At 34.0% G+C, this 15,572-nt stretch overlaps 1 protein-coding gene across 1 annotated transcript; it reads left to right on the top strand.

The window, feature by feature from the left end:
* Positions 1–2,187: 2,187 nt before the first annotated feature.
* LOC126821685 (tRNA (adenine(58)-N(1))-methyltransferase non-catalytic subunit TRM6) lies at positions 2,188–14,865 on the top strand. Its single transcript, XM_050550160.1, has 12 exons — positions 2,188–2,359; positions 3,637–3,776; positions 4,506–4,612; positions 5,028–5,119; positions 6,321–6,404; positions 8,112–8,236; positions 9,158–9,203; positions 9,563–9,845; positions 10,388–10,485; positions 13,134–13,236; positions 13,572–13,658; positions 13,993–14,865. Exons 1-12 carry the CDS (start codon positions 2,274–2,276, stop codon positions 14,077–14,079), a joined length of 1,338 nt encoding a protein of 445 aa, XP_050406117.1. The 5' UTR covers positions 2,188–2,273; the 3' UTR covers positions 14,080–14,865.
* The last annotated feature ends 707 nt before the right edge of the window (positions 14,866–15,572 follow it).

Below are 15,572 nucleotides of genomic sequence, written 5' to 3'. Positions count from 1 at the left end.
ATAACACGCATTAATGTGTGTCATGGCAATATATAGGTTTCTTGCTCTCGCTGGAAAAAAACGTCGGAAAATTTTATCAGCTATACAACGAAATACATATAATATGTATAATATTATTAGTCTGCTAATTAATTCCGGTACAGTCTGTCATTTATTTCTATATATTTGTATATTAAATGTGATTTGTACAATGATGTGGTGTATTATTAAGTCAACAATGTGGTTTTCTTTGGAACATCCGATGACGTCGAAGAAAGGTTTCGGCAGGTTTGCGTAACATACCCTCTAAAACCCTGCTGGTCCCTTATTGGACTACTACGGTATGTTCTCTGGTAATTTATAGTTTCTGCGGGGGCGTGGGCGCGATTTTGATGTTGTTTGGGCACAAAATGCCAACTGTTTAATGTGAGCGAGAAAATGGTAGCCCAACACCACACCACCCCACCCCACACGTCATACGTCACTGGTTGTCTGTGGTATTGTATTTTTTTTGTTTGTTTTATATCGTTGCTTTACTTTCGTTTTGTGATAACTGTAAATCTATAAGTAAATATAGAAATAGCTGAATTTCAAAAAAAGAGAATTTAGTTTATTTAAGTTGAATTGTTGTTTTAATCCGAAATTGGAAATCTGAACAAAAACATCATAAATATTTTAATTTAGCTGCACCAAACAGTCGATGCAATCTGTAACCATGGTTGCTCTCAATTTAGCCAAGTTGTCACATTTCAATGGCCATGGCGTACTTATTTTTGCTTTATTTTCGAAGATGTTTTGGTTTCGTATCTAGAGGAAGAATAACAAGTTCATGACGCTTTATACCTGCCGAGAAACACAATGTGCTAAGGAAACACGTGTCAGGGTGTCGTAGCATAACTGACACGTCTTTAGTTACGTACAGCACAGCCCGACAGTTGCGCAACTGATCATCCAGAACACCAGCCACGGTTAAGGGGAAATAAGCGATCATTGATCTCCTTGGTAAATGTCTGGCTAATTTGTCAACCCACATTACTTCGACGTCTGCTAAATTCTTAAAATAAACTCGTAAACAATTTAAAATAATTTCAGTCTTCTGATGACAAAGTTGGCGAGAAAACGACAATGTTTCTGGTGAAATGCAAAATTCCATTAGATTTTTCTTGACTTTGTCTTGTGGATTTTTAAATCTACCCCCCTGGGTCTGATTTTTAAGAAGGACGTCCAAATATTCCATGTTTGAGAAATATCCCAATCTGGGGTGATCTAGTATATTATCATCAAAAGAAATAGTTTTGTCGTTCGTATCGACATCTAAAACATCTCCGTAGATGCTGAATCTTGATTTATCCTTTTTGCTTATCAAGAGGGTCTCACTCTTCCTAACCTCTGGACTGGTCAGCTGTCTCTTTCTCTGATATTTTGAACACCATGCATTGATTTCAATCCAACTAGATTCATTTATTTTTTTGTCATTTTTTCTGATGAGTTGATAATCTGAATTCACTGGGATATATTTTAAGAATTGTTCTTGTTTGTCTGAAAGTAACGGGCGTTGATAGCTTGTGCGATTATATTTCTCCTCGCTCACCGTCCTCCTGGGCATGGACAAACTATCCGATTCTTCTACTGGCAATGCATCATTTTCCCAAGCACTGTGATTGTGATTTTTCTCAAATATATTTGGGCTTTTGAAGTTTGTAACTCTAGTTTTACCTTTTAAAGACATGGGTATGGGTGAAGTTTTCGGCGAATTTCTAAATGATCTTCTGCGGCGCTTTGAGTTTGAGCGACGTTTTAAAAATATAAATTTTCTGAATTTGATAACTCTCACAACATTGTTATTTTTATCGCATTTCCAAACACATATTATATTATTTTCTAGATTATCACAAACATTTAGGGGCCCTAACAAGGAATTGAATTTGTGCAATTTATAAGAAGAGGATTGCGTCGTCTGCTCTTTAAATTCTTGATCCTGCATCACTTTTCTTTCAACCAAAATGCCGATTTTTCTCGATTTTCTACATCTAAATCTTCTTATACTGGAAAACCTTTGTTTAAGTTTTCCTAGTAACAACATAATGTACAGATTATATTAAAAGTTTATGTTTATAAATTTTTGAAGTAGCGCGTGCATTTGTTTACATCGGTGGCGCTGTTTAACGACTTCCTGATTATAATATAACATAAGGGACCTAACTCCCAATAGATTTTATCTCTCCATGCTTTCTGAAGTTTGTAAACAATCTCTGGATTATTTTCAGAAAATCCTTCAAATTAAATAAATAAACATGACTGAAAATGTAATAAAAGAAGGAACCCGAATCATTCTACAGAAAGGTGATGACTACAAATCATGTATTGTCCAGAAAGACAGGTAAAAAGTATTAAGAGATGAAAATTAACAATTTAAAATTGCAAAAGTTGACCATGCCATCTGCAGACGCAGTTTAACTAATCCCATTTTTTTTTGTTTTTTTTTGTTTTGGTGGTGGTGGTAGTGGGGGGGGGGGGGATATATAGTTCCGCTACAAAAGCCAAGGGGTTGGAACAGTAGTCAGACTTAATGGGCATTATGGGAAATTAGATAAAGAATTGGCAGTTATTGCCATAATAAAAGTAATAGCCTTAGCCTAGTTAAGAAATAGAAAACGTAAATAGACTGCTGAAAATTTCAGTCAAATTGCTCCACTCTGAACCAAGATATTAGCTTTTGAATTTTAGGCTAGCCTTGATCTTCATTACAAAAGTCGGTATGATAAAAAACAAAGTCTCAATTATCCATTTTTATGTTTAATTATTTTTCAAAAAATTTATTCCAATCCGCTAAATATCGCAGGTTAGTGATGGCAACAAGAGTTGATAATGGTCTGCATTTAGTTAATTAATGTCTAATTAATGATTTACATGTAGATAACATTTGAGGCCGAAAGTAAGACCTGCAATAGGCAGAGTTAGCTCTCTGAATAAATTGAAACTCTACTTGAAATATTTTTCGAGACTCTGTAGTCATGACAACTCACGTCTTAAAAGTGCTAAGGACTTGAGTTGCTGTGAGGGGACATAGCTCTTAACATGCCTTATTCACCATGAATGGTTGACTCATTTAATGAACTGGTGACTACAACAGCTCTTGGGCTTTGTACTCAGATTCCAGTCCCGTGACTTGTTCCCACGTCTGCTAAATCCCATTACAATCATTCATAAAAGCATTCAGGAAGTTTCCTAAATGCTTTTATGAAAAGATGCAATGGATTTATTGGAGGACACAACAAAAAAATATCTCCGGAACTAAATTCCATATTGGATTACTCAAGGCATGAGGATAGAATATTGACTCAGATTATATAATCTGTTTCATTCTGTGACAATACAGCAAAGCTCCTCTCTAGAAATTGTAGCTGTCTTAGTAGGGTATTTGACCTTTTCACTATTAATATACTGTAATGTAGAGTTTCAAGAGATCCAAGATGTCGCACGTGGGCTATCGAAATTGGAGCAATTTTAGAATCTGAGCCCTAATTTTAGAATCTGAGCCCTAATAATTCTGGCAAAGTTTACCAGAATTCAAACCATTGTTTACCGTACAATGAAATATGGGTATTGTCATGGGTGAGACATTAATTCTGATATTTCACTCTTTTATTTTTTCAGTTTAATAAGAATGGCTAAAGTTCGATTTAATTTGAGTGGTTTGATTGGGACAAAATTTGGAACTTTGTTAAAAATAGAAAATGAAAATTTAGTTGTACATTCTGAGGGACAAACAGAAATCCAGCCTATGGACATACAAGGTGAAGCTTGCTGTCATACAATTTGAATACAGGGAATTGTTCTTAGTTGGATAAGGCACAGATTTTGGTGGGTTTTTCATTTAGAGATGCCTTCCCACATACAAAGGGTGTGATTTAATGATATGATATATTTGAACTAAAAATTTATTCAAACTAATTTATCTATCAAGAGTTTTCTTCAAATTCCTCTCAAAACATTTTAGTTGGAAGAAAAATACCCTGCGTTGCAAAAATCTATTTTTATCACCGTTGTTTGTCATGTTGGGGTTTGGATGGCAGTTAGCATGCGCACATTGTATCATAAGGTCTGTCATTGAGTCAACTGGCATAGTTTTGATTCCCCGGTTGTATGTGACAAGGAGTAGGGTGGTGTGTCCAACATCGTGGGTTTTCTCCGGGTCCTCGGTCCCCTTCCACAGCTAAAGGCCCCTACACGCAAGCGAATTATTGAAATAAAATATATTTTGGTCCCGAAATGACCTTGTTTTTGGTCAAGTGGACGTTAAACCCCATTTCTCTCTCTTTTTTTTGTTTGTCATGTGACTTGACTAAGGGAGAATCCATTCCTAATTTGTACCATAGATATCGAACCCTAAGTAAATACCAAAATTGTCATACTTTTATTGGAAATAACCAGAATGTATCATTAATGTTTTTACATATTAAAAGTTTTTTGGGTTTTTGTTTTTCTGAAATTTGTTTTATTTCCTGTTTTTCTTTCTGTAAAAGGCTGTAGTACAGATAGAAGTAATAAAGAATTAGTGGAATCAGACGAAAATCAAAAGATTAAACAAGAAGAAATACAACAGATGAAAGATTCAGGCATGAAAGGGGAGGTAATTCCATTAATCTTTATAAGGGGAGATAATTGTTAACTTACCTAATGATGATTGATGTTAAGAATGGTTCTGTTCACATCTGGAGAATTGTACTGAGAAAATACCATGTGCAAAGAAAAGATAACTTGGGAGAAAGTCGATGTTATAGACTTATTGCTTTCAAATTTAATGATCTGACTATATGTTACTATTATTCATAGATAATTGATGATAACTTAATTCACAGTACTAAAATTATACAATAAATTATTAAAACAATCTATTTAATGGGTATAGCAAAATGTAGGGTACTAGCCTACAATCTATAACAATCTGATACTCATGGTTGGACAAGATTTTTTTTTCAATTAGCTATACAATACATGATATTGATTATGTTATTGTTTAATACTTAAATATTATTATATTTTAGCAAATAGTAGACAAATTGGTAGAAAACAGTCAAACATTTCAAAATAAAACAGAATTCTCGCAAGACAAATATATCAAGAAGAAAAAACAAAAGTAAGCCATTTCTTTTCCTTACACAATCAAGCATTCTTAAAAGATATATAACAAGTACATAAAGTATGTTGAGATGTGAGAAAATGACTCTAGCAGAAATCTAATTAAACACTTTTCTTGATAATGCCCTTTTGACTAATAAAGAAAATGAAGCAAACAGGGCAGAGTGTAGAATGTCATGCCTGGAGGTTCTGTTCATGATAACATGGGAGCCATGGTGACTCAGTGAGTAAGGTGGTGGTTTGAAAAACCAGGAGGACCTAGGGTCGATCCCAGTGTTGGACGAGAAAGTTCCTTTTGATGTCTTATGGCTTAATCAGAGAATTCAGATGGTTTACTTGGCTTTTTAGATACCAGTTTCAGAGAAGGGCACCCATCTGTGTCTAGTGAGTTAGTCAGTTAGTTAATTTGGCGTAGTAAGTTAAGTCAACAGATTGCATGATATCACACGATAGACTAACTTACTATAAGGCAGCAAATCATTATGAAAATGAAATGGAGTTGATGTTCTAATTAATGTTCTGCTCTCTCCGGGCGAATGAAGACGGGTGATCATTATAAGCTGCACAATACATGTAATGAAGCCCTGGTTTACAGATTATTGCCCTAAGATTGTCCTAGTAAAACTATTCACTAAATAAAACACTGCTTTGAATTTCAACTGCCAAGGGTTCTTTTATGTGCATGCCACTTTTACAGACAGGCCTCGGTTTTTCATCCCTTCCAAATGACTAGAGGCTTTTCCTTGTCAGACCCCCTGTCTTGCGTCACTGTCAAGTGAAAATCATAGCAGCTTTCTCAACCAACACCTGGCTTGAACACAGTACAACTATTGGCAAACTTATAAAGAAAGGTATGTTAAAGATACATTATGGGAGATTCGGTAACGAGTTGGCAGTTCTCACTATAATAGTTAAAAACTAGATAATGTAAAGGCAAGTCAGTACGATAAACAGCATAGTCTCGATTATCCATTTAATCGTTTAATCGAGAAGGAAAGTTATGCAGTAAATCGGCTTACAATCCACTAAAGATCGCAGGCTAGCGCTGCCATCTAGAGTTGATTATGGCCTAGATAGGTTAATTAATGTCTAATTAATAATTTAGATAACATTTCAGGCCTAAAATAAGACCTGAAATAGGCAGATTTAGCTCTTGCATAATGCATGTTTAAATTATCAAGCATTTATTTGTTTTGTAGACACATTCTGTTGGTTCGTGTTTTAAAACCTACAACACGATTAGTGTTTAATCTGTTTTACAATCGAAACCCTGCTGATATTGGGTAAGTATAACATTAGATTTAATTAAGACAACACCAGAAGTTCATATACAAAGTGTTTTGAATTCATACATGTCTACAATGGCACTCATAGTTCTGATTTTGTAAGAAAAAAAAAGAAATTATTCCAAATGTGATTAGACAGCTGAACCTTAAGACTATCGATTATAAAACTATCTACTGTCAGAACAATCAGTATTAAATATAATTTAACATCCTATCCACACATTGTTACATCAAATGTTTCATCTTAGACAAAGAGTGTTGCAGAATATTGCTTTGAAGATACATTCCCGGGTACAAACTGCGTGATTTGATGATATATTTGGACTAAATACATATTCAAACTAATCAATCTATCAAAATTTTGCTTCAGATCCTTCTCAAAGCATTGCATTCGACAGGGAATACTCCTGCTATAAAAATATATATTAAAAGAGGTCATGTTTGTGTCACGTGACATGGATAACACAGTACCTAGCAACGGGTGCGAAGCTGGAGGAGAATTCATTGCATATACAAGATGATGTTGTCTTTAATCACTGTCCATTTATTATAAATATCGAAGCCTAATTAAATTCTTGGATTATCCACTGACCACGTCTTTTTCTGTGGTTTTTATCTCAGAAACTGTTGTACGCTTATGCTCAACATCTATTTTAGCAACATATACATCAAGCACTCACTAACGCTAAGAAATCAGACAATCTTCGCGAGCAACCTTTGACATCACTGGAACAGACATCTGTAATTGTCGGGTTGCCGGTTAGGTAAACTCTTACATTTTTGTCCTGTATGCGCTCTATGGGTGTTTTTCAGGGAATCCAATATTTTTCTAGTAAGATTCAATGTTTCTACTTATATACCAAAATTGCCATACTTTTATTTGAAATAACCGCCTGAAAAATACTTTTGTGGGAAAGTAGCTTTAAACCAATACGCAATATTCTGCAACACTCTTTGCCATCTTGAATAAAATGTCTGAAATCTCACCTTTCTCTGGTTGCTGGTATCTTGTAAATTCTGAATACATTTGTGAAATCCCCAGTCAACTAAACAGTATTATAATATCAGTTGTTTTGAATATGGGTTCCCGAATACAAACTGGGTGATTTAATGGTATATATGGACTAAAAACATATTCAAACTAATTAATTTGTCAAAATTTTGCTTCAAATCCTTCTCAAACATTGTAATTGCGAAGGAATGTCCTGCTATAAAAATTCGATCAAACTAGGTCATGTTTACATCATGTGACTTAACTCTCTTGGAAGTCAGAGGAGAATTCATTGCATACCTAAGACAGTGTTGTCTTTAATCGTTTACTATTTATTACAAATATCAAATCCTAATTAAATTCTCGGATTATCCACTACCCGCGTCTTTTTGCTTCATTTTTATCTCCGAAAGTGTTGTACGTCTAACTCTTCATAAAGTTTATCAGCTTGTACATCAAGTGCTCAATGTTCGCATGTGACCTTTGACATCACGCATGCAGAAATTCCTTATCGTTGGGCTGTTGATTGGGGGAATCCCTACATTTTTGTCCTGTATACGCTCCATGAGTATTTTTCTAGTAAGATTGGATATCTCTACTTTCCATATATACCAAAATCACCATACTTTTATTGGAAATAACCACCCGATAAATACTTTTTTGTGAACCCATCTTTAAATGACATGAGTATTTGATTATGATGTATATTTAAGGTATATGAGAGTAGACACGTATTCACAGATTTTATCATTTGCTAATTTAATACCTGGTAGTAATATTGGTATTATTGATACATATAGAGGTTTATTGGTGGCTGCTGCTTTAGAATTATTAGGAGGTAAGTTAATGTAATAATTTTTTAATAGATGATAATCATGTATAATAGAGAAAAGTCAGTGCCATATTATCCTTAAATCTGAGGTGAGCCTAGGAATCTAGGAATCCATCAATCAGCACAGAAAAGTAGGATGTTAGACCCCATGTCATTTACTTAGTATCACTGACATATAGATCTGTATCCACTAGACATAACAACAACAATATACGACTAAATATGCCAGTCAGATATGAAAGCTTTCTAATGACATCAGTCAGATCTACTTATATTCCAAATTTCAAAGAAATTAACAAATTCGTCTCAACTTCCGGGACAAAATCACGGCAAAATCAAAGAAAAAAGAATTTGTAAAATAGGTAAAAAAACAACCTTACGACTGTATTATTAACTTTTTTGTTAGTAAAATTCGGTGATTTTGGATTTGTAAAACGTTTTAAAAATATATTTATTCCAAAGCCACCACCAATTCATGCGGGTGGGGGTGCAAAGTTTCAAAGAGATCCTATGGTTAGATCCTGAGATATAAGCTTGGCAGCAAAAAAAAAAAAAAAAAAATAATATTAATATTAAGAAAAACAGTAAGGTTTCATATGAAATATGAAAGCTTAAACATACATTATGCAAGAACATTAATTAACCTATCCAGACCATAATCATCTCTCTAGATGGCATCGCTAGCCTGCGATCTTCAGTGGATTATGAGCCGATTTACTGCATAACTTTCCTTCACGATTTAACAATTAAATGGATAATCGAGACTATGCTGTTTATCGTACTGACTTTAGTAATGATGGTCGAGGCTAGACGGAAATTTCAATCGCTTAGTTCTCAGTTCATAGTGGATTTTAAATTGCCTTTACATTATCGAATCTCCCATAATGTATCTTTAATGATGTGATTGTATGTTTTGTTTTATTCTAGGTACCGGTAGTGTAATACAGTTAATACCAGATAATATATTTCTCAAGTGAGTTTATCTTTTCATACACCCTCATCCATAATTCTTGTAAAAACTCTACAGGTCTGAGTTTTTAAAAAAATTTTGAAGACTTCATTTAGAAAAAAGTTGCTGTCATTGTTCAGCTGTACATAAGGAAGATGGCTTTTGGAATTCGAAAAAAGCAATTTTGTGTTGGTTTTTTTTTCACTTCTCCCAAACTGACGTATGTTGGTTTACAAGTAGTGCTAAGATTTTTTTAGTGGTCTATTAAAAATCATTATATCTTCAGCGTTTTATAAATACATTTTTGGGTTCATTTTCTTGAATGTACTTGATAAGAGCAGTAAGGTTGTTTGTCTAATCTCATGGAATTTTTTTATTTTCAGAGATTGTTTAAAATATTATAATTTATCAGAAGAATCATTAGAGACTCATTATCATTATAATATTGAAAATCTAGCTACATTAGAAGCTGAAATTAATAAAGATGATACGTTAGATCCCATGGGTAGCTCGGCTACAACTTCAACAAACGTTGCTGATATGGAGTGTGAATCATCAGATAATTTAGTCATAGATGATAACCAATCAGCAAATGGTAACGATGCAACCAAACCTGAGACAGAAATTAACAACAGAAAACGTAAACGAGTAGAAAGACAGAAAAAGGTATATGTCATTTTAATAGTTTGTTTTTAATTTGAATTTTGGTTATATTGTTCCTAATGATCAATAATTGTATATTTTTGTATTGCTTTATCATGCCACATTGCATGAAGTTAATAGGAAAGGATATTGAAATGGGCCATGTATGTCTGTCCATGTTATATTTCTGGACCATATATCTCATCATAAACTGTAATAAAACTTTGTACGCTCATCAACCTATTATAATAGTTGTGCTTTTTGTTAATTAGACATTTACCTTTCATTCTGTCATTACGAAACACACTTCAACCTGATGTGTTATTTGTACCTTTTGCTAATTAGAAATTTCTCTGTTGAATATTTTTTATGTTTCCACCAAAGCAAATCTTGTCTGATGTACTATAGGCTATACATCTTAGAACATATACACTACCGTTCTAGTATTTGGTTGTTGAATGCCAATAACACAGAGATTGTCTATTCCTTTGTTTCGAACATGTTGTTGATGACTTGAGTGTTCTTACATAATTTACATTCGTATGTATGATTTGAACTTTTCACAGACACCCGAAGAACTGGAAGCTGAAAGAGCACAGCGTGTCAAGAATTCTATAAAAAGAAAAAAAGCTCAAAAGATTTTACTAGATAAAGATTTAGATGGGTAAGTAACCAATTTGAAAAGAACAAATCTTTTGTAGTTTTGACTTCCATCCAGTCAATAATCACTAATCTATTACATGTGCTCAATATTATCTATTGATTGAACAGTTTGGAAATAATCACTCGATTCCATACACTGTAAGCCAAGTATCATTTAATCTTATAGCACTAATTTCTTCCTCATATGTTTTTTATTAAATTTTTGTTTAAAAATTCGTAAAAAACGTTTAGAATCACCATAAACCATCTAATTTGTACTTGTGTCCAGTTTAAAGCTGACCATTCAATTTTGATAATGAGTGTCCAATTTACAAGTGTTTAATTTCTCAATCATTGTTAAAAAATAAACAACCCAATGGATTAATGATGTATAATGATTAATCTTTGGACAGTGATCCGGAAATTAAATACTTGTAAATTTGACACTCATTATCAAATTTAATCAGTCAGCTTTAAACTGGACACAGGTACAAATTAGATGATTTTTGGTGATTTTAAATGATTTTTTAAACAAAGATCTGATATTAAACAAATGTGAAAGAAATTAGTGCTAGATACACAAAACTAAATGATACCTGGGTTACAGTGATAACAGCATATATTGTGTAACACATTACATTAAAGGAATTTCATTCTTCAATTGTATGATTCCCAGGTTATACGTGACACTGCGTGACAAGGAGTAGGGTCGCCAGTCCAACCTCTTGGGTTTTCTCCGGGTCCTCCGGTTTCCTCCCACTGCTAAAGACTCCACACATAAGGGCATTATTGAAATAAAATTGAACCATATGTTAGTCCCAAAATGACCTAGTTTGTATTGAGTGAATGTTAAACCCCATTTCTCTCTCTGTCTCTCATCAATTGTATGAGGAATTTTTAACCTTGACATTCATAAACTGTGGCACAAATGTAGACATGGAGTTTGGGTTGGGGACTTATGGCCAACTCAACATGGAAACTAAAGTATTTATTTCTTTGAAAAAGTATCACAGAGCTTCAAATATTTGCACAGGATTATGGGTTTGTGGAATTTACCAATTTTATTTGCTAAAATTATGTCTTGGACTTCTCCTTTAAACTGCAGATGTTTGATGATGAGCATTTCCTGCTTAGCCCAATAATATTTTCCACTGCTTTATGATGCTTGTAATTAATGTATAGATTCATTACATCAATATCGTGACTAAATTTGATAACAAGCCTTTTCTGCTCAGGTTTGACGATAAACAATGTGATTTCTTTATGTTTTATAAAAAAATTAATGTGCAAGTAATTAATAATTTGGTGGGGCTTATATGAGGCTACCATCCTTACCATTGTCTTGTTAATGCTACAGACAAGTGCGATGAGTAAAAGCAGTGGAAAATTAAATTTGCCAAATTAGAATATTTCAAATTCTGTTTCCTAAAGCAATTAGTATTTTAATGAAAATGTGCAGAATTTGATAAACGAAAGGTTAATGTCTCTAGTAATATATGCCACATAGAGCTAGCTATAATAACTGCTGAGAGGGGTTGCATGGCTATAATAAATGCTGAGAGGGGTTTGGTGGCTATAATAACTGCTGAGAGGGGTTGGGTAGCTATAATAAATGCTGATAGGGGTTGGGTGGCTATAATAAATACAGAGAGGGGTTTGGTGGCTATAATAACTACTGAGAGGGGTTGGGTGGCTATAATAAATGCTGAGAGGGGTTGGGTAGCTATAATAAATGCTGAGAGGGGTTGGGTGGCTATAATAAATACAGAGAGGGGTTTGGTGGCTATAATAACTACTGAGAGGGGTTGAGTGGCTATAAGAACTGCTGAGAGGGGTTTGGTGGCTATAAAAACTGCTGAGAAGGGTTGAGTGGCTATAAGAACTGCTGAGAGGGATTGAGTGGCTATAAGAACTGCTGAGAGGGGTTGAGTGGCTATAATAAATACAGAGAGGGGTTTGGTGGCTATAATAACTGCTGAGAGGGGTTGGGTAGCTATAATAAATGCTGATAGGGGTTGGGTGGCTATAATAAATACAGAGAGGGGTTTGGTGGCTATAATAACTACTGAGAGGGGTTGGGTGGCTATAATAAATACTGAGAGGGGTTTGGTGGCTATAATAACTGCTGAGAGGGGTTGAGTGGCTATAAGAACTGCTGAGAGGGGTTGAGTGGCTATAATAAATGCTGAGAGGGGTTGGGTGGCTATAATAAATACTGAGAGGGGTTTGGTGGCTATAATTACTGCTGAGAGGGGTTGAGTGGCTATAAGAACTGCTGAGAGGGGTTGAGTGGCTATAATAAATGCTGAGAGGGGTTGGGTGGCTATAATAAATACTGAGAGGGTTTGGTGGCTATAATAACTGCTGAGAGGGGTTGAGTGGCTATAAGAACTGCTGAGAGGGGTTGAGTGGCTATAATAAATGCTGAGAGGGGTTGAGTGGCCGAATTGTTTAACACATGCACTTTGAATCACAAGATCTGTCATTGAGTCAAGTGGCGTAGTTTGATTCCCTGCTTGTACATGACAATGAGTAGGGTCATAGGTCCAACCTTGTGGGTTTTCTCCAGGTTGCACTGTTAAAGACCCTCCCAAAATGACCTAGTTTTTGCCAAGTGGATGTTAAACACCATTTATCTCTCTCTCTCTATAATAACTGTTTTCTTTACAGATTAATTATTTCTAGTAAATTTCATCCAACACCGTTATTAATGAGGATGCTAGAGTTTATTAATCCTTCTAGACCTGTTGTTATTTATTCACAACATCAAGAGGTAAGAAAATCAGTGGCGTTAAAATAATGAATTATATCCAGAATTAAAGATAGATTCCTAAAATCCATTGAATATAAAACTTGTCTCTAATTTCTTACTTTCATTGATTTGAATATGAGAACTTTCATAACTTGCCCTTGTCTGTATGACCACCTAAATTTATCACAATAAAATTATAGAACTCCAGATTAACATTTATCAGCAAAGGAAATTCATTTTTTTGGTGTGGTACAAACTATCTTGTGCTAAAATCATACAAACTATTGAGATTCACATGCATGATTTTATATTACAATGTGTGTCTAGTATATAAAACATGATTTATTATTTAACAGCCATTGATAGATTGTTACATGAAAGTGAAAGGATCAGGAAAGGGAGTTAATCTACAACTAACAGAAACATGGTACCGAGAATATCAGGTAATGAAACCAAATCAAATTCTCCTTCTCGTCTATAATTCTTAATTGTGTTCTTTATTTTTTGGACTTTCTAGAATCTTTAGTTTTACATAGAGTTAGACAATGAATGACCTGATTGCCAGCTGTTTTGATTACATAGGAGGTACTTTCTATATAGTAGACAGGTTTAAAGTACATTCAGATTTCAAAACAAGAGAGGTATATTTTAACTATGAACAGGGCTTTATTGATAGTTTAAATGTACATTCAGATGTCAAAATAAGAGAGGTATATTTTAACTGTGAACAGGGCTTTATTAATAGTATATATTATAGGTAATTTTCTCATGTTACAGGTTTTACCACAAAGAACTCATCCTGCTGTTAGAATGACTGGTAATGGTGGATATCTTCTAACTTTTACAACTGCTGATGCATCTTGATATAAATAACATCCAAATACTATCATCATCATCACACTTATGTACAATCATAATATTCAGTCTATTTTGAAAAACCTTTATTTAACTATCTGTGAGAAACAGTATTGTATATTTAAGGAACTAATCCCATTTTATGTTAATCTACATGCAATAAAAATAAGTTGGAAAAGAACCTAACAAATACGAAAAAGCAGACAATATGGTTGGCAATTGTCCTGTCGGCAGATGTACTTGCAGGAAGTTGTCTGCCGGTTATTGTCCTGCTCCCTGGTCTACTAGTAAGCGGGATGGATATTGAAATGGCTTTCCATCTGTCTTCTCTTCCATCCTGGGTATTGTTTCCAGAGCATTTATTTGGGGAATTAACTTAACATCCCACTATCATCATTCTGTAAATTTATATCTTGGAAAAACTGTTCAATTCTAATGGTCAAAACAGAAGGAGCTACCAAATTTATTGTAGGATGGATTAAGAAAAACATGCATCATGGCACTAGTTATGTTGATTACAGAATATTCATTATTGGGTTAATAGATTACAATTGTGTAAAATAAACACAAAACTGGTATTCAATTAAAGACACATCAATCTCAATTTCGACAATAAATATCTGTGGAAAAAAGGTTGATTAGAATCTGTGGTATCATTTGTTTCATTTACAGGAATTGAAATATTTTCTTACAGATAAAAAATGAAATATATGACTGTATTTATATGATTAGGCTTTGAAATAATCATTTGTTGTATTTTGTTATTCATTGTTTGTAATTAAAGTATGATTTGTCTATTTAGTTCTAAAATCAATAATTATTGTTCCCATATTATTTGAAAATCAACAAAATTGAATAATAGTTTACTAAACAACTGTATGAACTTACATATTCAAAATGTTCTTCAAATTCCTTCTGCTTCGAGGAGCCGTTGTGGTTCAGTAAGGCACAGGCTCGGTCACATAGAGGTCCCATTTTCAGTCCCGATGTTCATTTAGAAAGTTTCTATGGATTTTTGGGCATGGTTTCTCCCTTGTCAATGACACAGGATCTGGCAAACAACAGCGTCTTGTTATTTGGATGGGTTGGAAACCTCGGGTCCTATGTACCCATTGGCATGCATGAAATAGAACCCTTGACAGTTGGAATCGGAAATAAGAGTAGATCATAGCCCTTGTAGTAGATTTCCTTCTACTAAGATACTTTATTATATTAGCACCTTCCTGTTGACATCTGTATGACATTCAGAGTGGTCACCGATATATTATCTCTTGGCATTAGCTTGAAACAGTAAGTCATGACAAATACTGATGTTATGATTTATGTTATTGAACAAAATATGAAAGTAATTGTAATGTAATCGACCCTATGTCTATACATTTATTTAAGATTACTAGTATTCTCCAGTCTGAGAATATAAAACTTGTAAGAAAAGGGTTCGAAACCTGAGAATCTCTCCTGACCAGAGCTCGGGTGTCAGTCTTTTTTGTGAAAATTACCAA

The sequence above is a fragment of the Patella vulgata genome, chromosome 5, assembly GCF_932274485.2.
Source record: "Patella vulgata chromosome 5, xgPatVulg1.2, whole genome shotgun sequence".
NCBI lineage: Eukaryota > Metazoa > Mollusca > Gastropoda > Patellidae > Patella > Patella vulgata.
Note: the sequence above shows the minus strand (reverse complement) of the source record. Positions and strands in the feature narration are given on the sequence as shown.

Bases quoted from the DNA above. Each gene is read 5' to 3' on its own strand.
- LOC126821685 (XM_050550160.1), top strand. From the start codon at position 2,274: ATGACTGAAAATGTAATAAAAGAAGGAACCCGAATCATTCTACAGAAA. The intron at 2,360-3,636 runs GTAAAAAGTATT...TTATTTTTTCAG, and splicing joins TGTATTGTCCAGAAAGACAG to TTTAATAAGAATGGCTAAAG. The intron at 6,405-8,111 runs GTAAGTATAACA...TGTATATTTAAG, and splicing joins CGAAACCCTGCTGATATTGG to GTATATGAGAGTAGACACGT.